This window comes from Camarhynchus parvulus, chromosome 8 (genome assembly GCF_901933205.1).
Source record: "Camarhynchus parvulus chromosome 8, STF_HiC, whole genome shotgun sequence".
Taxonomy (NCBI): Eukaryota; Metazoa; Chordata; class Aves; order Passeriformes; family Thraupidae; genus Camarhynchus; species Camarhynchus parvulus.
This window is the reverse complement of record NC_044578.1, coordinates 23,043,038-23,066,153: the sequence shown is the minus strand read 5'-3', so window position 1 is coordinate 23,066,153 and position 23,116 is coordinate 23,043,038. Positions and strand designations below refer to the sequence as shown.

General features: G+C 40.2%; 1 protein-coding gene across 9 annotated transcripts in view; it reads right to left on the bottom strand.

Moving 5' to 3' along the window:
• Positions 1–23,116, bottom strand: part of RC3H1 (ring finger and CCCH-type domains 1) — a 61,654-nt gene that overhangs the window by 35,113 nt on the left and 3,425 nt on the right. For all 9 annotated transcript variants that reach the window (XM_030953947.1, XM_030953949.1, XM_030953953.1 and 6 more), the window contains exon 2: positions 3,267–3,632. In XM_030953947.1, the coding sequence (XP_030809807.1) occupies positions 3,267–3,497 (231 nt within the window). In that variant the 5' untranslated portion in view covers positions 3,498–3,632. The remainder of the gene's footprint in view (positions 1–3,266; positions 3,633–23,116) is intronic.

Here is a 23,116-nt window from a genome sequence, read left to right as displayed (position 1 = left end):
ATGGTTAAAAAAACACAAGGGAAGAGCTCAGATGACAGATTCATGATTAGGTACCTTCAAAACACTAGCCAGGTGAATGCTTAAAATAGTTACACATCGTGAGTAATATGGGGATGCCTGAATAGCTAAAATTCAAAACCTTATTCTCACAGAAACAAACTAAAGTGATTCCCTTACCCAGGAAGTTTAAGAAGCAAGGTATTCTATGAATGCCTTGCTGATTTGTGTCCAAGGCCTTGTGTCTCTCTTCCCTCATAGCTCCTGCTTAGGTATTCAGCTATGTCCAGCTTTCACAGGAATAATAATTCTCATCTTCCCCTTATCATCCCTCTGTTCCCCTCACTTTATGCAGCAAAATTTATCTAGACATGGTCTGAACTACCTAACCAGAGAGGCTGTGGATATCCCATCCCTGCAAGTGTCTAAGGCCAGGCTGGATAGGGCTTGGGGCAAGCTGGTCTAGTGGAAGGTGTCTAATTCAAGTAAGAAACCAACTCTTTTCACTGTTAGAGTGACAAATTCTATCCAGAGAGAGAATGCTACCATCAGAGAATACCTTACTGCTTTCCTGGTGACCGTGTGACAAATTCAGTGTTTTCCCCAGAAGCAGAATCCTGCTACTTCACTCGCTGTACTTGTGCAAAAGCCAAAGTGACTTGCCCTGGAATCCTGTCACTGCTGCCAGTCACAGCAGAATAGATTTGTTTCTTTAAACTGCCTGGTCTCCTCCTCCACCTCCAGCAAAAAAGCATTTAACAAGTATAAATGTGTGAATTCCTCAGAAGTCACTCCAAAGGGAAAAGAACAAACTGTTCTTCCCCCTCACAGATAAAAGCTTTAGTTGGACTTTACTGTATTTCCTTCCAAAATTAAACCTGTTTTTTTGGAATTCAGTATTTACAAATAAAATATTACAGGTCTCTGTGGACTTAGGTTAAGGGTACATGGGACACTAATGACACATACAGGCTCCTGAAACTAAACCCAGAAGTGGAAAAACAAATGGAAGTGGTTTCAACTGAAGTTGATACTACTCATGCTTTGAAAGCTGGATTGCTGCTCACAGACCATTTTTGCTGAAATAGAAGAGTACACTCTCTTAGTGGGACAGTTCAAAATCACTAGTTTCTCTAAAGTAGCTTTTTTTTTTAAATTTGTCCTTAAGCAAGCCTTCTTCTGTAAAAAGATTTTTTAAAATGGCCTTAGACAGTCTATTGGAAAATAGCAAATGTTTCCCTGTCCTTCACAGGAAAGTAGTTGTATTCATTTTCTAGTAATCCAGTGTCTGGTAAACACTGCAACAGCTGCCAGGATGGGAAAGGGAAGAGAAAAGGAGCGAGTTGTACTGAACACTGATTTCATTCACGCTTTCATTTCAAATGAGGAGCTGGCAGGGAAGGGGTTTAAGGTCTCTTAAGGGGAGAGTCTGTCAGTAATAAATACCCAGTAAGGATCCATGGTTACTGTTACAGGTAACAGACTGCTGGGAGTAGCAAACAATCAGAAATGAGTGGCAAAGAACAACGGTGGGAATAATATATCTTTTGGTGGCATTTGCAGCTTTAAGGTCATGATGAAACAAGGTCCTGTGAATCTTTATCCCACAAAATTTTCAGATAAAAAGGGAGCACAAAATGATGTCCTTAGTGCAAAATCAGAACTTAAAGTTCAGAGAGTTCTCAAGACAAACACTACACTATAAAACCTTTCTTCATACCTCACACATATGGATAAGAAAACTCTGGCTGGCTAACTAGTAAAACCAGAAAAAAAATCTCAGTTACCTATACAGAGCAGGGTGGATTTCCATCTCGTTCCACAGAATCTTGTTTTCATAAAAATTTAAATTCTGGCAGAGGTCAAATTGAAGCTATCATACAGCCTCTCAGCAAGCTTAACAAGTGCACACAAAATAACCAAATGCAAGTGGAAGGCATTTATCACAAATGTGGACATTCAGATGCAACTAGAAATATTCAAGAAACTGCAGAGGGGAAGAACATGTAAGAGAAAAAGAAAACTGTAACTTTTTTAATAACATCACCCATAGATTTACTGCTTGGAAGCTCTTCAAAGATGGCACCATATCACAGAAATGGGAGTGCACAATCTCACTGCTTCCTCCTGCAGAGCAGGATGAGTCACTTCGCACAGCCAGAAACACCATTTGATTTTGAGCTTCTGAAATAACCTCTTTGCCATACACCAATGAAAGAAAAACAACAAATTAGCCATATTACTTGATAAACTAAGAAGTGGCAAAAGCACACTGGACCTGTAAGTCACAGTACCTAATAAAAAGCAACATAAGAGCATCTCTCTTTCCTCAACGTCTTTTAAAGCTCTTGCACAATTCTTTCCTTTTCCCCAGACTACAGATCTCATTAAGTTTCTGCTGTGTTTAATTTCACTTATCCCAGACATTGGAGCAGTACAAAATAAAGCAGTAACCCCTTTATGCATCCCAGATACATTTTCATTCTTCACCCATAATTTAGACAGGATTATCCCTTCTCTCCTAAGACCACAATCCTGTCCACAAGCCTTGGAAGGTGTGGGTCACAGGGAGCTACCCCTGACCTAACATCCATAAGGTTCTGCCAGCTTAAGTGTGTGCTGCAACTGAACAGGGTGATCCTGCTTTCCACACATCCCTGCCCCTTCTTGGGGCTGTTGTGTCCCAGTACCACTCATCCCCATCATATCACTACTTCCACTGACCTCAGCAGTACCTATTCCAGCAAAAAAGGGATCTCAAGCAGGCTTCCCCTCACCACTATGGATTTAGAGTAACATGTCATCTCAGGAAGTTGTGTTCCCATTGCATAGTTTCAAATAAAGCTGTATAAAGGCTGCTACCAGAGAGATCTGTCCCACATCCTTTACACACTTGTCCTGCTTTTGGGACAGCCAAACACAGGTCTCACAGGGTGAATACAGTAAAGCACATAACCTACCACGAAATAACCTCACTGATTCAGCTATCCTTTTGGCTTGGTAAGAGCTGAGGAAGAAGGAAGGAAACACAACAAACCCGTTCTGGTGACAGCCCACAGAATTAGATGTAACAAAAGTCAGGGTCACCAGCACAATAAAGATTTAAACTATTGATCCAGGCACTTTTTCTACTTCTTGTGGACATCTACAAAAAGGTAGATGCCTTTTCTTCACATCATTAAGACAATATCATATTCTTTATTATTCCTGACTTGTCCTCCTAAAAGGAAAATACCGAAACAGATTAAAAAAATAAAAATCAGGGATACCTGAGCACCCACAAGTTGCAGCAAGGCTGAGTTCACAGGAAGGAGCTCAATGTCTGTGTTGATAGTGGTCTGGTCAAAGGGACATGCCTTACGGTGGAGCTTGTTGAGGCACATCTTGCAGACAGTGTGGCCACAGCCCAGGCTGATGGGCTTCCTGATGGTTTCGTCGAAAGTCTGTGTGCAAATCGGGCAGGAGAGAAAATCCGTCCATTGTGGAGCTTGTACAGGCATTGCTTCAGGAGTTAATTGACAAGACAAAAATCTAAAGCACAGATTCCACTGGAATCAAAATTTTGCAAAAAAGTCTGTTTGGTTTTAAATATCTTCTGTAAGTACAGACAGTCTGCACATAGTGTGAAACATAACCTAGAAGAAAACAGAAACACCAAGTTAGCATTCTGTACTAGAACAGGCACGTGAGCTTCTTTGTGCTAGGGAAGTACCACTCCTCGAGGTGTAGCTGAATTAAACACAGGACTGAGTCACAACTTGCTTTAATTCCAGCTAGTCTCTGGCTCTGGAAAAGCCAGTGTAAACCATTTCTGTGGTTACACAGTTTAAAATAAATCATGAAAGATAACTATCACATTGCAGTTGTAAGACTAATTAGCTTTTTGTTTTTATGTTCTCTCTTTCTAAATGAGCAAATTGACATCAACAAAATGTGAATAAAAAAGACAATTCCACTAATCCACTTTTGTACAATATCTACTTTACAAAATAATTAAATATTTAAATAATTTTGCTCAGACAAGGCTTCATCCAAAGCCTCTATCAGAAGCAACCTTTCTTTAGAGTCCAGTGGGCTCTGGATTGGCACCCAATGACTGCCCAAGTCTCAAGAGGGACAAGATGAATGGCTCAGGGTCAGTCAGACAGTGACTCTCACACCTCACACAGTGATACTGTGTGCTGCTACTCCAGCACCTTCACACAACCTCCTATGTGCTGAGCTCTGTGGTACCACATGGACCCATCCAGACACATCTCAGTTACCCTGGCAATCTGCACGCACTCCTGCTGGAATATCAGCACTGCTAACTTGCCCTCTGTCTGCCATCCAAGCATCTCCATCCTTCAAAAACTGGACAACCACTTCTAGTAGTCATTTATGACTGGATATTGTTCCTTAACTGTTCCTTTTGTAACCCCAATTTATATCATTCACTGCCTGCCTAGAGATTATATTCACAAAGAAAGCAACACCTTTACTCTGTTGAGAAACCACACCGAAACTACAATAGAAGAAAAGCTGGAGGTCTTTATTACTTGGCACTTTTAAATCAAAATACTAAGATCAAACATTACTCATTATAAGGGAATGGAAGATAAGATATCCCTTTGGGACAGGAAAAAAGCAGAATTCATATGAGGAGAAATGTACAAGAATAGATGGATCACATGATATGAAAAAATCGTTATCAAAAAGAAAACTGGTAATTAAATAATTTCTGATGTCTGGCTTACTTTCCCCAGTAGAATATTCATAAACAATTTTCTAAATCAAGGAACAAAATGACAAGAGAAATGCCACCCCAACCACCCATATATATTAGTTTCTCTTTTCCACACACTACTGGCTTCAGTTTCAAACCAAGGACTACACACTTACTTGCTAAGTGTCTGTTCTGACAGAAGTTCTGCCATAAGCAAAATCAACTTTTTATCAAATCTTCAGCTTAAAAAATGTTTACAATTAAAATCTAAATTTTAAAGGCAAAGAGAGAAACTTTATATCAGGACCAGTGCAATTCAGAGTCAAGACATTTTAAAACAGAAAAAAAAATCTAATGCTAAAATAAAGACTCTGAAAAGCCTCTGCCGCTTTTTTTCTGGAAAGAAAAAGTCTTTTTTTTTTCAGAATTTAGTCCTATCTTGCCCACAGTTAACATTACTTTGCCAAGATAAACAATGAAGTGTTACTTGTTAAGCTTTTAGCTGAGTTTCATCAAACACCTAACTTTAGCTCTAAAGCTAATGAAAAGGAGTTGTACTATGATGATGCCTCTGAGTCACTTCCAACTCAGGATACTTTATGATTCTAGGGAAAAAATAACTATTTCTCTTTTCAAAAGACAATATAGAATGCCACACAGCCTCTGGTTCCCAGCAATAAGGAATCAATAAAAAATCAGTATTACCCAGGCAGGGCGGCACAAGGAAGAGGTGGCACGTATGTGGTTAACCCTCCCACCAGCATTGCACAACAAGACGTCAGGGTTGTTCAGGGTTCCCCTTCCAAAATACCTCTTTAATGGCAAATCAGCCATTTTCCTCCATCTTGTCAGCATAGACTGAAATCATTCTCATTACTAATGTATCACCACAACCCAAATGAAATCTTCTACACTTTTAGGTTACTACACGGAGAGATGATATCCTAAAGCGTTCAGCTAATTTATTTCCAAGCCTATCTGCCCTCTTATATACTGAGTAAACTGTGGTAACAAGCATTCAAGCTAGAACTATCCTTTGTAAACCAAATCTGCAACAGAAGTTACCCAGAAACTCCACAGACATCCTTCTGCAAAGAGTAGTACGCAGTTTGGTAAATTTACTGTATGTATGGCTGTGCTATGGAATATCCTTTGGGGATCAAAATTTAAGAGCTGAATCACAGTTCTTCCTTTTGACCACACTGCTGTTAGAATATCTAGCAACAATTTCCCAGACTCCTCTGCAACTCAGAAACAAACTGAGCAGTCTCCTTAAAATAAATTATTAGCCAAGCATCCAGGAAAAGAAGCTTTCTATTAACTGAGGAGACTTAAAACCAGAAGCCAACATGAAGCTGTACCATCAAGTCCAGAAAGCAGATGTGAGCATGGAGACACCACTGTCCCAAGCTGTGAACTGGAAGGAAGGAGTTGAATGCAACTTTAATGTTAGTTAACTCATTAAAAAACCCTAGTAAACAGAGCCATGTTGTTGCTACCTGTACCTCTGGCATAATGAAATAGGTCATATTTATTTACAAATTCAACAGTTGAAAGAGAAGTTTGGGGAGTCTGGAGATGAAGGGACTAATTAGTGGCATCAATGATCCTGTGCCAAGACAGGTCTCCAAAGGCTGGGGAACAAGGGAAGCAAAGCTTATACATAAGCACAGCTCTGAGAGACTCTACAGTGTCTGAGTTTGTGTCATGGTGCCTAAATGCCAAAAGAAGGCCACTGACAATAGCACACAGAGCTGTGAGAAACCTCAGAAAGTCATCTATTTCAGCACAGTCTAGCTGCTGCACCAGATGGCTGACTGGGGTGATGCAGCCAACCTTCTCCCCACAGAAAAGAACAGCTGTTGGCACAATGAGCCCTGTACTTCTGAAGAACCTCCACAGCAGATCAGCACAAACCTGTGGAAATTCCTGATCCCACACAAGACAGCAATGGCATCCCAGGGACTGAGGATTCACAAGCACCAAACCAAGTACAGCTGGTGTCACAGCCAAGGTCCTGTTTTCCCCCAGATCAACCTCCACACAAGGGAGCAGAGCCAAGCACTGAGATAGATGCAATGTAAATCTCTTCCAGGCACAAAGCTCACAGATGTAGAGACCTGAAGCTGCTGAAGATACCTGTGCCTTGTATCAAGGTTTGTGACTCACTGTCACCTTAGAAATAACTGGAAAAAAACTCTCTAATTTCAAAGAGCTACTTTGAACAGGAGACATTATAAATGGCAACAAAACAGTAGAAATAAGACAGTTTCACTACCACTGTCTGCTATTGGAACCATCACCACTACAGAAAGAGAACACCTTGAACATGTACAGTAGGAAAAGTATATTCACTTTTATAGTATAATGCTTTTTTAAAAAATGTTTGTCTTCAGCATTATACCAGAGGTAAACAATTCATAAAGAATGCAAAAATTTACAAAAGACACAACTATTTAAACAGCCCACCTTCCCATAATATTACATTTTTAACCCACACTCAATTCACTAAGTATTTCACACTCAATAGCTTCTAACACTGTAAAATGTATATCCACACACACATCTTTGTGCATGATTAAAGAAAATAGATATGTCAAACCCAAGAAAGCAAAAAACTAAAAAGACACATCCACAGCACATAAACTGGAAGACAAAAAAGTGTAATTAAGAATGAAGATGCCCCAAGGCAGAGTTTGAATCCTACACTGAAACCAGAGAGAGACTGATTTTGTTATTTCTGAGTTTGAAAATATAAAGTACCTGTATGCAAGTCTCATCCTCCTGTTTACCCCTGCATAAGCTGTTTTACCCACATCTAGAACCACCTGGAAAAATGTCTCCTCTCTTCTGGGCCTCCCAGCCCCCAAAAAATCCTTGAAATTCCATCCTTCAAGCCAGACTGGAAATGTCACGCTGTAATCAGATCGGTGACCTGTCTCCTCTGGGACCCTGCCAGTGCTTTAGAGAAAGACCTGATTATTCCATAAAGCACTGGAACAACCACTCCATCCTCACTCTGCTGGACAATGCATAGGCTGACATAGCCTCATGTCCAAGCTGTGTTATGTCTGTGGCAACCAGAGTCTTCCACATGTCCTCTGCAGATTCAGCTCTGGACAAAAAGACATTTGTAAAACGCAGAACAGTCTGTACCAACATGCACTGGCATCAAGTTCCACACACAATGACACACAGGAAAACTCCTCTGCTTTCAGTTTGAATTCAGTGCACTCTGAGGGAGCCCTTTGGTGCAGGCTCCAAGCACACCCCAAATTCTCTCACAAACATGTTATTTGGAGGCAGCATGCTCTTGCATGGACACAGCACATGCTGTTTCATCACTGCCGAGCTGGCACTGCTCTGTCCCAGAGCAGTCCACACTAAGTCATGGCACAGTTTAAGCAGATGACTCAGCATACCTAAGGGGCACCCTTGGCTCAGCTCCTGCCAATTCAGTACATGGAGCTCTTAAGAGCATTACTCCCTCCTGAGTTTTATGTATTCCCACAGCATTTCATTACCCAAACAGCATCATCACCTTAACGAAAATTCAGTTAAGCTGAAGCTGGTTCATTTCTGCTGAGTAGCACTCCTGGCTAAACCAAGCTGAGCTTCCTGTCGCAGTTACCAGTGAACACAAGTAAAGCCTATTTAGTGCTAAGCTTAACACTACAGCAGCTCCTCAGAGCCAAAACAAACTCAGGCTTGCCAACTGAACTGCTCATGCAGATACAACTCTTGAGTAATCATTATTTATTCTAATAAAGAAAACACCATTTCATTAATTCTTTTAAAGACTCTGACTCCTTGAAAATAACTTACACTTTTCTGAGAAAAAGAAACTTTTCTGAGAAAAAGTAACCACTTCTCTCTTCTGTGAGACTGGTTCTGTGGTACATTAACTAGCTCAAAACCTCTGACACTTCAAAATTAAAAATAAATCAATAACCTAAATTAAATTAACAGACAACAGTAAAGCAATTCCTAACTCATAAGGACTACCAGATATCTACAGTACAAATCTACCCAGCAGCTGACCCTCCTTCATTCTTGTCTAGTGCCAAACAGACAAATTTTTGTGGTGTTTCACAGAACCTTTTTATTTTCTACTCCAGTGTGCTCATTGTAATAAACAGTATTTCAGAGGGCACTTAAGCAGCTTTCTTCTTTTCCCTGAGGAAATACTTTAAAAAGTCCTGAATATCATTTTAGGAAAAAACTAACCTGACAACCTGTGGGAACCTGACCAGCAAAAAGTAATGTGTTTTTTTTACAAGCACCCTGTACTGCCAACTTCATGGTTCACAGAAAAGCGTAAATTACATTAGCCATGTTTTCCATATCCACTTCCACAGAAAAACCTCTGAAAAATTTTCAAGAGAGAGGGAAAGACCTGACCAGAGAAGAGAAGGTAGAAGAGAAAAAGCTTCTTACCTGTGCCTGGGAAGCTCCATGAACAGCACAGACCATAAGGCCAGAAGAGTAAATGCGACAGATTCAGGGGCTTTTTCCCCTTCCTGTTTGCCCTCTCGAGCTCCCCAGTAAACTCTGCTGGCAGCAAGGGCCCGACTTCCTCATTCCTGCTCCGCGCATGCGCGCTGCCAGCACACACCCGGCACTGCCCACAGCACGGAGCCCAGTTCAGAAATCCCCACCCAACCACAACCTGCACCTCTGTACGTAATGCATATTCCAGCCCTTCCTTCAAAGCCCTAGCTGGCTTTAGTTGCTGAGTAATAAAACTCTTAAAAAAAGAAGCAAAGATAAAAATCATGAACATCGTCAAAACCATGTCCCTAAGTAACCGAAGCTCAGTTAGATCAGATTCAAGATCTACTTTCTCTTCTCCTCAGCAATTTTTGACTGTGAAAACAAAGGGAGAAATTTATGTCATTTCAGGCAAAAAGCTCTTACTTGGTAGGGTCAGTGAAGTACCTTAGGAAAATGGGGTCAGTTAAGGACAAGATGTTATTCCTTATCTGAAGCTTCCTGCCTAGTAATAACACAAGGAAAACAAGAAAAGCAAAGCATCAACATCACAACTCTACCATAGTACCTCCCCAACAGAAGCTCTGAAAGCAATTTACAATGATTTAAGCTTCCCAACATCCTGTGAGGCAAGACCTCATGTCTTCCTACAGAAAAAAACTGTTTAATGAAGTTATTTATATGGTATTTAACAGGAAAAACATGGAATGAAACCTGATATATCATTTTCTTGACCCCTATTCTCACCCAACCACCATTAGGGTCATGAACATTAAAAGACAACATGTGTAGACAAAATTTAAGTGTTCTAGCTCATGCCCTCCAAAATATAAAACCTACAGTGAATAAAATCATAAATTTTCAGGGAAGATATACAGAACCAGCTTCATAATTTCTGGTTGATATTATACATCCCTTACAGCTCATTTAAAAGAGGAAATTACACACACATATATATCTATATATATCTATTTCTAAATATCAAAATGGTTTTTTGATCTACCACCTAGAAATTTTTTTCTACCAAGAGATGATAAAGTCTAGGGAGTTAATAGCAGACAACAGCTCTACAACATGTTCCTTTCACTTCAAATTACGAGTTCTTGCATCTGTCAATGAAAACTCTAACAGGAACACAATGATTAAACCAATATTTAAAAAATCAAGGAAAAACCAAACAGATTAAGAGAAGAAAGGCAGAAGGCACTTCAAAATCCACAGTAGTTTTCAGGACAGGGACTTCGGTTCAACGGGTCAAATCCTCAAGAGCTCTCAACTCTGCTGCCAAGGAGGCAAGCTAATAATTTGCTTTTCCCAGAGAAGACACATATTTTAAAAAGCCATGACAAAGATAAAGAGAACAAGCTTGTTGAAGTCTTCAGATTCAAGGGTACAGACAGATATTACCTCTCAGTGTCAGCTAGAGAAGTCACTCTTTCTTTCCCATTCCCTCCTAAGATATTCCAGCTGGACTGGTTGCATAGTTGTCCAAACTGAAGTTTTAAACATAGATCTTTATTAATAAACACAGGTAGGCAGAAATGTGGGTGGACAGCAATTACACAACCAATACCTCATTTTACCTAAAACAAGGCAACAAATCAGCCACACAAACAGCCTGTCTAAAATAGCCCCAAGCAGTAGACTTGAGGAGGAGAAAGCAATTGAAGTGAGTTGTGTTCTGGATCACCAAGACCAGTATTGTTCTTTTCCATGCAAGAACAATCTACAGTTACCTGACAACTACTACTACAGGCATCTGGTAGATGAAAATGAAAAGCTGAGGAAAAGAGAGAAGATCTTGGTGTCACTGGAATGCCTTTATCCTTCCTTAGTTATGGATCATTGAGAAGACCCAGCACAACTCAATGAAAAAGAAAACATTAAAAAACATCATAGTGTTTTCTTCTTGCTTCTCATTTCTCTGATTGGGAGGTGGCTTTTCTTGTAACTTAGTAGATGTTGCCCTTATTTTAAAAATAGATGTCAAATAACTTCATGTTAATAACATATAATAACTGCTGTTTACATAACTACTCTCTAATAAAGCTTCAGTTATTCTATTTACCTTCAAAGCAATTTATTTTGGAAGACTGCATTTAAACATTAAAAAAAATCTTTTAATAACAGCAGAAAGTCAAGAGCAGTGAAAATTAATGAATTTTTAAACAAAACTACCAATGTAGTTGCTTGCCTGCCTGTTTAATGTACAGTTCATTTTAAACATCACCATCACAAGATGGGCTATTTTTTTCTGTTACATACAAAGCCACCTCTAGTCTACAGTGATGTTATTTCAAAAGGCAATGGAGCACCTCATTTTTGTGGCACATATATTTTATCATAGTGGGAGTTCACAGTGACAAAGAATTTTCTCACCCTCTGAGCCTTATTGTACTTCTATCCATTACACTGTTTGCTCAAAGATTTTGATACAGAATTATTGAACTCTATCAGCTCCAACAAATCAGATCCTTTACTTCATGCACCTGTTCAGTCCAGCATGTGATATCATTTCTGCATTATGATGAAACAGTATGGCACCATCAGCTTCAGAGAAAAGATGCCCATTTACAAACAATGTGCACAGCAAAACGCTTGTGTGCCCACCACAACACAGCACTTTTACCAAAAACTTGAGGCAGACAGCCTGAGGAGTTGCTAAGAGAAGATAATCCAGGTTTTCCTCATTTCTCTCCCAGATCAGTCAAGTCTAGCTGCTAAGAGAATTGTTAAACATTAATTGAGTGCCCTTGTGGCCAAAAAGGCCAATGGTATTCTGGGATGCAACAGGAAGAGCATTGCCAGCTCTCCCAGGGCTGATCCTACCCCTGCTGTGTCCAGGTCTGGGCTCCTTAGGGCAGGAGAGACCTGGAGCTCCTGGAGCAGGTCCAGAGGAGGCTGAGGAGATGAGGAAGGACGTGGAGCAGCTCTCTCGAGGGACCTGTGGCTGTTCAGCCTCCAGAGCAGACCCAGCCGAGAGGGGCCCTCATCCCCGTGTCCCTGTCTGCAGGGAGGGCTCAGAGCAAGGACCAGGCTCTGCTCCCTGGGACCCAGCAATGGGACAAGAGACCATGGGCAGAAATGGATGGCCAAGAAGTTCCACCTGACCATGACCAAGAACTTCTTTCCTGTGCAGTGACCAAGCACTGGAACAGAGACCAGAGAGGCTGTGGAGTCTCCCTCACTGAGGATATTCCAGACCTGTCGGGACACAATCCTGTGCCATGTGCTCTGGAATGACCCTGCCTGAGCAGAGGGGTGGGACCCAATGACCCACTGTGGTCCCTTCCAACCTGATCCACTCTGATTCTCTGAAAATACCCAAGCTGTAAACAAAGAGCAAATCACAGCCACTACCTACAAGCATGATACTTCAAATGAGAATTAGCACAGCAGCAACAGAATGTAATCTCTCTGAAAAAACTAATATGTGTTAATCACCTTAACCTTGTGAGGATCCAAACGTCCAGACTCATATTTGCATTCTACAACCAAGGTAGACAGATACTGAAACTTTACTTATATAGCATTCCCAGTGCATTTGCAGACATAGGCTTAGAGCAGGGCCTAAGCTACTTCACAGAAAGTACTCTCCATGCCCATGCTTCATCTCTGTTAAGGACCTAAGCCTATCCAAATCAAATTCTCTTCCTTCTCACATTCGCTTCTAAAAGGTTCCAAAAGATGTTCCAGATCTGTTAAATGGTTAAGAAGTCCTGGAAACAAGGGAAAAAATGTGGGAAGCACAGAAGAAGGAACTTCAAGGCAGACACTTTTAGCATCAGTAGACTTGTCAAGTTCTTAGTTGTAGTTTCATAAGCAGCTTATATGGGCACAACCAGGGCAAACCAGACTTTTTATGTATTTCTTCATTAATGGAAGCCATCTTGAAAGCACTGTCTAAATTTTAACTAGCTACCTAAATGTAATTCAGCACTCCTAACAATAAGGATGACTACACTAACAGGTTGGAATGATAAGAGTAGGTGAAATGGAATAAGGAATATGAGCAATAATTTGTGGAATTGTTACTTTATACTAAATCCACACCAAAATTATCTAATTTCAAAAACAGTGCTAGATTTAAGCAATGCTTAATGGTGCAAGTTACGCAAATACAGTCAAAGCCATCCTTTCAGCTCATTGCAGTTACAGCACCTAGTGAAGTACTGTCCAGAGAATGCTCTAGCAGTCCATAACTCACATCACCTTTCTGCCCCTAGAAGTGAGCTGCAAACAAGGAAGCAATCGTAAATGCTACAATAGTTGATACAAAAATAGCTTACAGGGCCCAAACAAAACCAGACATACTTCTTTGTTGAGTCCTGTAATAGCTTCACTTGCAAAAATAGCAGGAATATTACTCATCTGTGAAACTCATGTTCGTTATCTTATTCTACCTGTTTTCATGACAGAGACTGCAATTGTGTTTTAATAACACAACCTAATCTACACTACAGCTCTGGAGTCATCCAAGGTGAAGAGGCAGCTGTGGCAGAAATGGCACCGAGCCTGGAGAATTTCAGCTCTCTTGTTAACAATTGCATAAATAAAAAATTAGCTAGTCAACACACTATACAAGATTTTCTCCACATCTCTAGCAGATTTGATGTAAAAATCCAAACACTATTCAGCACTGACAAGCCTGCTCAAGACTTTTAGGCAGTGTTAAATTACCATTCACACAGAGCTTAAAGTCTTTAGTAGCAGCAGGAGAGGTCACACAACTGTTGCTGAAAAGCAGGTTAATTCAGGTACATCTGACTCAGAATGTAATTGAGCCTCACTTGCTTTAAATGATACTGGCAGCCGGTGATTCAATTCGTAGCACTGCTAAAAAAAGCAGTTCCAGAGGCCAAAAATAGCCTGGGGCAAGGTACTCCTTTTGAATTAGACTTTTCAGGCAACCTTCAATTACATGAAAAAAATTCCATCCTTAAATATTTTGCAGCCTTTGTGTCAGTCTCACCTTCTAGATTTATAAAAATAGAATCTTTTCTTCGCAGCTTGACAACATCATTAAAAGTTGTGTTAGTTTAACACAATCTGGCTTTTAGTGGGGGTGGAGGAAGCCACAGAGGTTGCTTCTGAAATAGAAGCTCCTCAAAATTTCTACCATGTCCAGCAGAGCCAATCCCTAAAGGCTCTGACAATGGACATATTGGCTGGCCCAGTAAGGGAAGTTAGCAACGCCTCTGTGACGACACAATTAAAAAGAAAAAAGGGAACTCAATTCCTCTTCTGCCTCTCCAAGGGGTGGTGAGAGGGGCCACTGGGCCCCTTCCCAGCGAGGCCATCGGAGCCATGCTGCTGGGGGGACCATCCTGGCACCATGAGCAGCCACGCAGTCAAATCCACATGGCCGGGGCCAGCGGCGGGAGCAGGCGTGCACCAAGACCGCGTGGCTGGAATCGCCGCGGCGCCACACGGCCGCTGCCATTTCGGCTTGGATCACAATGGACTTGACTTGCTCAGCTGCTTTTAGCCAGCCATGCTGTGAGCAGAAGGGCAGAAGAGGCAGCAGCAGCTTTTCTTTTTCAGTGCCCTGTATGAGGAGGGGTGCTGTGTGGAGCCAGTGGCCAGCGCTCACACTGGGCTGGCAGGGACCACATGACCATGGCGAGCAATTCCCGATGTGCTCCCTGGACAGAATCAACCTTTGAGCCCCTGCAGAACTCCATAAAAACTTTACAGTTGATAGAACTTGATAACAAAGGAACCTACGGACACCAACTCTCTTCAGAGTCAGAAAAAGGAAAAGGTGAAGACATGTGAGGAGAACAACACAGTGATATTAATGTCGGTGAAAAGGAGGGAAGTGGAGGAGGAGGTGCTCCAGGCATGGGAGCTGAGATTCTTCTGCAAGCCATGGTGAGGACTAAAACACAACAATTTCCCTGTAATTCATGAAGTGCATGGGGAAGATGCAGAATTCACCCAGTCTGTGGAAAAAAAAGGCGCTCAACCAGAGCGTGTGGATGCTGAAAAGCTGTAATCTAGTGAGAAACTTGAAGAGAGACAGAGAGAACCCTTGCTTCCAGAGACAGAGGAGCCTTGCTTTTATACTAGAACAGCTCATCCTTAAAAACTACATCCCACAAACTAAATGGCCCATGAAAAACAGTTTTGGGAAGACTGCTTTGCCCATGGGAGGGACTCACTTTGCAGCACATTGGGCAGGACTGCTGCTCATGAAAATCAGAGCCACGTTTGAAAAGTTCAAGACAACTGCCTCCCGTGGGAAGGACTCCCCAGCGAAGAAGAGACTCCTTCCCCTAAACAAACTAAAGAAAAGATTTTTAGAACTGAAAAACTGACTATAAACTCCATGTTTTGTCTCCTTGCACTGTCAATGATGGAAAGAGCTGCGGGGGTGAAGGTGTTCGAAAGGTTTATTTTAGTTCTCATTATCCTCTTTTAATTCCGTTAATAAATTTTTCTTCATACCTTTTAATTTTTGAGCTTGTTTTGCCCTTAGAGTGTTTTCTCCTAATCCTTATCTCACCCCATGAACCTTTTAGTTGTTCTTTCCCCCTCTTCTGCTCAGCTATAGAGAGGAGAAAAAGTGAATAGATTTTTTTTTTTTTTTTTTTTTTTTTTTGTGGGCACCTGGCTCCTAGCCAGTGTCAAACCCATGACAAAATTACCCACCGTTTTAGTGATTGGTAACAAAAGGCTCAATACTCAAGGTTTCCATTAAACACCTACTCTTAAACCAGTAACAAACATTTCAGGCTTAACCACAAAAATGAAAGCTGTTGCCTTACATTTTTTAATAGAGCGAACAACATAAGATAGTCGTGTGTGAGAGAAAAAAAACCAACCCCCAACATCTCAGTGATCTTCCCATCAGTAATGGGTAAGAGGTTTATTTACTTTTTGCAGGAGCCTGAATTCAACTGGGAAAAAGAATATCCTACATCCTCTTAAGAGGTTTTGAATTATAACCCTAGTTGTAGAAGTTTAAAGTTACCTAAACTTGAAAATCATTCAATCAAGAAGGCAAAATGCAATAATCCTGGGAGTAATCTACTAAAAATCCAGCGCCAACTTGATGAATTTTGCTGCTTCTGACTTGTAAAAACAGTTCTCCTTCAAACAGGGAATGCTCTCTTTTAAAAGAAAGTCCTCTTACTTACTGCTTCCTTGCATGAGACTTATTCTAAATGGAGCAGTCCGCAAAGAATTTTTCTCATTCCCAGTCTTCAAAGATATATTAATCTCTAAAAACATATTACAACTATATTATTGCAGTATCAACAACCAGAAGGATGTAAAATAAAAAATACAGGGGATAGTTTGTGAAATTATATTTCACAAACTACTGCCAGAGTTGTGTTACTAAAAAGTAGACAGATCTCCACAGCATGCTGAACCAGCTTAACTTTTTAAAAGCAAAGAATAAACTTGCACTAGTGAACTTTATTCCCAGAAACTTAGACCTCACTCAAGGAAAACTAAGATACTGGACTAGATAAGGCTTATCTAGTCCAATATCTTAAGATAAGACTGAAATATGCTCAGAAAGAAAATAATAGTAGCTGCAAAATGAAGCAACTCTGTACTTCATTTGGATAGTTTAACTTCCATTAACAAGCTCCTTGAAGTAGTGACAGCTCACCATGAGATTTTAACAGGCATTGTCCCAGACTGCCATGAGACCACAAGTGATTGAGCCTTTACACACCCTGACTGCAGGGCTACCTTGCCCAGCACCTTGAGAGTACAGAGTACACCTGGTCGGTGTTTTACAGTTATGGCACCCATGAACTACTCAGAAAGATCCTTCCATGTTTCAAATTTCCTGTTTTTAGAGTCTTAAAAATAGAACTCAGCTACCCATTGCACCACTGTTGCAGGACAAGCCATGACAAATGACAAGCCAGCTATGTACAGCCAATATTTGCATGATTTGATAATTGAAATTTCCTCTGACTTGTGCTGTGTAAGCCTGGTTAAACAGCAGATATCCAAATATATGGCAAAGTATAGGAAAGGAAAGCTAGACATTGAAACTCTTAGCACCCATGCAGTGCCTTTACACATATTCCTGTATTCAGCCACTTGCTGCCTTTGGAATAAAAGCAATGACAGTACGCCAAAACCTAATGACAAACAATTCAAGACAGAAAAGTCTAAAAATGGGTAAGCCAGAGGCAGCTGTAATAGCACTAATGTATTCCTCATAACTGCACTGGGAATTATTCAGCATGCGAAACCTTACAAGAACAAAGTATTTAAATGTATCTATTAAGCATACTCGAGTCACTGGATTTCCATAGGCTTACTGTCCATTTTTATTCTGTAATGACAACTCACATAGCAGCTTGTCACATCAACATCACTCACTATTCCCTCTTCTCAAAAGCTACACCAAGTTTCTGAAATTACATTAATGAATTATTAGATGTGCTTGAAGGAAAGGATTGCTGTCACTCACTTCCCCATCCTAAAGGCTCCCCAATTACTGTCAAATAAACTGGTAAATAAGGAAGGGCTTTTCCCCCGATTTTGTCCTCTCCTGGGAAAGGACAAGCCACATTTTTATTTATCAGGTGAATGAATACCTGTATTACTCACAGGATGACACTGTAGAAGGTTGGGGTTTTTTTTCCAGTTGATATTTTAGTTAAAATATACCTGTGACTGTTTTAATACCTGGTGAGTAATCCTGACTCCACACCCCTTTCCTCTCCCATAGTCCCTAATGAGACAGTCACATCATCACATCCTCAAATGCCAATACAAGGATTTCTGTGGAAGCCTTTCCTCCTGGTATGTCCTGAAATCACCCACACCACGGCCAAGCTACAATTTGACCGAGCTCAAGTTCTGTTCTCAACTGGTCTAGTGAATCTAAAAACTCTCATAAAACCTGCTGTGAGCACAGAATTCTCCTCAGAAACACACCCACAGACACCCCACCCCGCCCCTGAGTGCTATTTTGTTAGAAGCATTTGACAGAAAAGTTCCACTGAGAAAGGAGTGACCAGAAAAGCTTACTACAGATCTCTGTTTGCTGAAATCCTCAGATTTACAGAAAATCAGGCAGGAAATGTTGCATTTCTATGAACTGCAGTGCAGACATTGACACTTAGGTTATTCTGCCTTAACTGACGAATTTCCAATACTCCTGGTAAAGGAATGAATGCTAAAAAAAAAGCCAGTGTTGCCAGTGTTGATACCACCTTATTAGTCTGATTTTTATTTTTTCCTTTTTGCAAATGCTACAGAAATGAGAAAGAACATCATGCATTAAGGACAGATGAAAATTTTGCTAAGTTTCCACCTACTAAGAATATATTCTGCAAAAATCACACTGCTCAGAGAGAAGTCAAGTCTTAAGTCTAGTAATAATTAGAGAAAAGGGGTAAATTTAGTACAAGTATAACTTAAGGGATTTATTTTGATTTGCAACCAACTGGGCTGTGCCTTTTTGCATCCTGGTTAAGGTGTTTGAGAGCTTTGTGCACAGCCTTTTACTTTAATATTTTAACAAAAATTAAAAGTATCTTGCACTCCAACAGAACTTTTATGCCTACAGGCAGGTCACCAGTAAAATGCTAAGCAGCATCACTGAAGGAAAAACCAAAAAGCTCAGTGTCCCAGTGCATTTTGGCACAAGTTACAACTAAGTTATTCCACGTACCTCCACTCTCACACTGTTATCAACAAGGAACCTCTTCTAAAAAAAGAGATGGATGATTTAGAGGCTTTCTAAACACAGCCAAGCACCTTTTCTGTGCACTGAAATTATTTACGTCCCTGAAGATTCTTAACACAAATACATCCTTAAAATGGAATAAAATGTTCAGGAGACAAAACCAGATGGAATCCAAGTGAGATGTCTTCAAACCAATAAATGGTTTTATAAAAACTACAAAACAGTGGATAAGCAGCATTAAAAGATAGCATGAAGGAGGTATAGTCAGCTAGCGTGATTTAATACAGCACACAAGCACAAGAAACTAAGAATCCACACACAGGTTATCAAGTCCAGAAGACAATCCTGCTGGCTTACATCTCTTCAGTAGAGTCTGACAATAGCTGGCAACAAACAGTTACATTTTAAATAGTCTGGTCTACTCCAAACAACCAAAGTTTAAGCAATTCTCACTGCCCTAAATAACATTTTCTTTCCACTGTTATGATTCACTTACAGAGAAGTTACAGTGTCAAATTCTCTCTATAAGGCCTGGTTTAAACAAGGAAGACTAAAATTCAAATTGACTATAGGTTTTTGCAGCATTAATAAGGCCTCTTTTTTAATGAATTCTACAGGAGGCCTTCTGACACAATTAAACGGCAGAATGACTCATAAAACAGGAAGGACAGCCTGAGTGCCTTTGGCTTAACTAACCCAGTCCATCTCATCAGGCCACTTCAGCCTAACTTATTTTTATCTCGCTTTGTGTCTCCTTTCAAATTTACAACAACAAGGTGGTCACAATATTCCCTAACTTCTCATGAGTTCCAGAGGAAGCAGTGATGTTTCAACAGTCCTCAGTAAATTCTAAGAACAAAAAGCACCACAGGTTGCTCCATTATCCAAACCACCTATCCTGCAACTCTGAACTATAAAGCAATGAAACTAAGAGGCAAAAAGCCATGTCTGTTACCTGCATTAGCTGGCTAAATTGATGAGGGGCTCAGAGTGGAACAAAGTTAAATGAAACAAACAAAAAAACAAAATAGAGGAAAAATAGAGAATACTAGAGAATGAAAGATCATTACAGAGAACAGGAGAAGTAAAGATAATCACGCATCCAGGAGAAAAAAATCCTACAAAGAAAACAGCATTTTAGTAAGCAAAGAGATAAAGACTCCTTAGAGAAAAGTTATTTCAAGTCTGGAAAGGTACATCAGAGTGGTATTTCCTTTGCCATTGCCCTACTAATTTATGAGACTTTGCCCTGTTCTCATCTATTTTTGCTCCAAAATCCACATCCCCTCAAAGCTAGCAAGACCAAGAATTACTGTCCTTCAGAGCTGCTAAATAAGAGCAAGCCATTTTCCAGCTTCCAAAACTTTCTGGATTTTGTCTACCCATACAATAATTAACAACAGTGCAGGTGCTAACAATAATTTCTGTATGATGATAAACAGCTATTTATCAAGATCTTTCCAATGTGATTAATTAGTTGTGTTTACATTAGGGGACTGGTGATTTGGTATGAAGCCCCTCAGACATGTCTAGAACCAACTTCCCAGATTGCTCTAGCAGAGCTCAAGAAATGCATGTGCAACATCATACACAGCTGTGAAGATTTTTCATTTGTAGAGGGTTGAGGCTGAGATTTGCTTCACAATTCCTGCTCTTCCTTCCATACAAAGATTGTAAAGCAAGACAGCATGTTGCTATTTCCTATCTCCTCAAACCACCTCAATCTGTGGCACAAAACCCAAGCTTGATTTTCATACAATGAAATAGGAATTTTAAATTGTGACACACCACAAACAGAGATGATTGCTTCAGTGGACTCATAAGGAGATTTTTCAAGATTTCATTAGCATAATGTTCACTTATAAAGGCAGGGGAACTTTTTCTACTAAGCCTCCCAGAGAACAGCTTATATCCAGAAAGGTGAAATTTAAGTATCATTAGGCCTGCATAACTGCCAGAATCATTAATGGTCATAAAATAATGTTTATGCAACATGCCACAATTTGGGAATGCCATATAAGCTAATCAAACTCACTTTCTACAATTTGCTTTACAATTTGGTTTCCATTAATTTCAAGGTCTCTCCTTCAGTTCCCACATCTTAGCACAGAATTGAAAAAAAAAAAAAACAAACCCAGAGGACAAAACACTTTATCTTGCTGTACTGTGAGTGGCTGGATAATGAAATCCTAACAGTTCCATTTGTTGGTACAGTTCTAACATCAAATAGCACCTCAAGGACTTCCATTCTAAAGTGGTAACAAAAGGAATGGAGGTGAAGGAGAACAAACTGAAAGAATGTGACTTACAGGAAAAGTAAGTCAACAGTAAGTTTTATTTCAGCCACTTTTCAAGGGCATTTATATTACACAGTGACTGTAGTAAGACATGGAGATGTTACTAATTCAAACACAATTGCTACAGAAAGTGAAGAGTGCCAAGTCATTATGAGTAACGTTTACTCTAAAAACAAAGCACGGAGAAAGTTAAATGCTACCGAACACTGGGAGTGCTCCACAGAACTTGGTTTATTAACAAGCAGGTAATTAAGACCATCCTCTGTGGTATGAATTTAAATTCATTCCCTTTGTAACACCTTCCCTGAACCTTACTCCTTTTGCCCTAAAGGTAGCATCTAATTTTGAGATGGGGACCAACACTGGCTGACATAATTTATCAAAAATATTTAGTTGCAAGTCTCTGAAAACCTCCAATGCACAGCAAAGAGGTGAGAGTCCTGCCACTCTAGTAGATGTCACCTTTGTAAATAGCAAGGAAGTTGAAAGTTGCAGTTGAAAACCCTTCCAACTAGCTCACAATCTGAACTAAAGTAATTGTTCCAAATGAGTTCAGGAGAAAGTGCTGAGAAGACCTTTAGATCCAAGCTAGAAACATTCCTGCTCCATCAGCTGATCAACCAGCATTTTGTTAACAACAACAGGTTTAAAAGCAACCATACCTCCACTTTCAAAGCTTATCCTGAGAGAATCTAATGAACACAGAAGCATCCTGGAAAATAATTACATTTGGAATGTCCAGATTTTTATTTAAGATTAACAGCCTGATTTGAAAGAGTATTTAATTAGACAATTTTAAAAACACCTATTAAACTGGAATAGTAGAGAGATGAGACCAACCAGACCGTCCGTATTAAACCAAAAACAAACTAAAACATTTCAGCTATACCAAACACTTTGTTCCTTCAGTTGTCTTGTAGCTGAAGCAGTCCTGTCTCAGATCAATATAACATGCACACCACAAACACCAGGAAATCAGTAATTGAAAATTAATACTTCAAGAAGTGGTTTTGCAAGCAATCTGTAGTGAGAGGGGTCTATTCAGCCAGAGGCAAGAACAACATGTCCTTATGGTGGTTTTAGTGACCATGGCTAGAAGGCATTACTGTCAATAAATCCTCCAGCTTCTGTAATGTTGAATTCCTGACTCACCACAGTGTTCCCTGACACAAACACTCTCTTCTGTGTTCTTTGTATCAAATTACATGGCAACTCTGTCACAATCTATGTGAAGCAGTGAAAGATTTGTTCCTCCAGCAATACTTCCACTACTTTTCAGTTTAACTGTGTATCTTCCATTTCTTATGTAGCAGAATAAGAAAAAAAGAATCCTTTTGTGTGTCAAAACAATCCTCTTCCTTTGTCTCCCTTCTCCTCCTCACATCTCTCTCCCATATGGAGATTTTTGTCCACATTCCTAAAAATGTCTTCATTCTAACAAGGTAGCTTACATTGTAGCTTATATAGGCCTCTACTTACTACCTACAATCAAGTGATAAAGAGAGATGTTATTCTCCATGTGATTTTTAGGATTCCTGAAATACCTTTTTTTTTCCTGGGGAAGAAAACCTAACCTAGCATGTGGGGCAGAAGCTGTCATGTGAAAGTCTGCATGGGATGTTCAGGCCCTTTTGTATATGCATATATGCCCTGATGCATATGAGAAGTCATCTCTAACCACTGGAAGTTTCCCTTAGACCCGCTGCAGCTGCCTCACTTCTCACTCCATTAGAAAGGAATCTCAATGTGAGGCCAGGACACTCATCATACCTGCATGAAACACCCTCTACACTTTCTAACACAAAGCAGTGCACGACAGGTACTGCCTCTGACAACACACATTTACAGCAAATTATTTCGAATTCTTGCTATTCCTATCACCAAAATCTCTTTCTTCTCCAGCTGATAGCACCAAATATGTTGCTACCATGCAGTAACAGGAAAGCTGTTTCCTCAAGC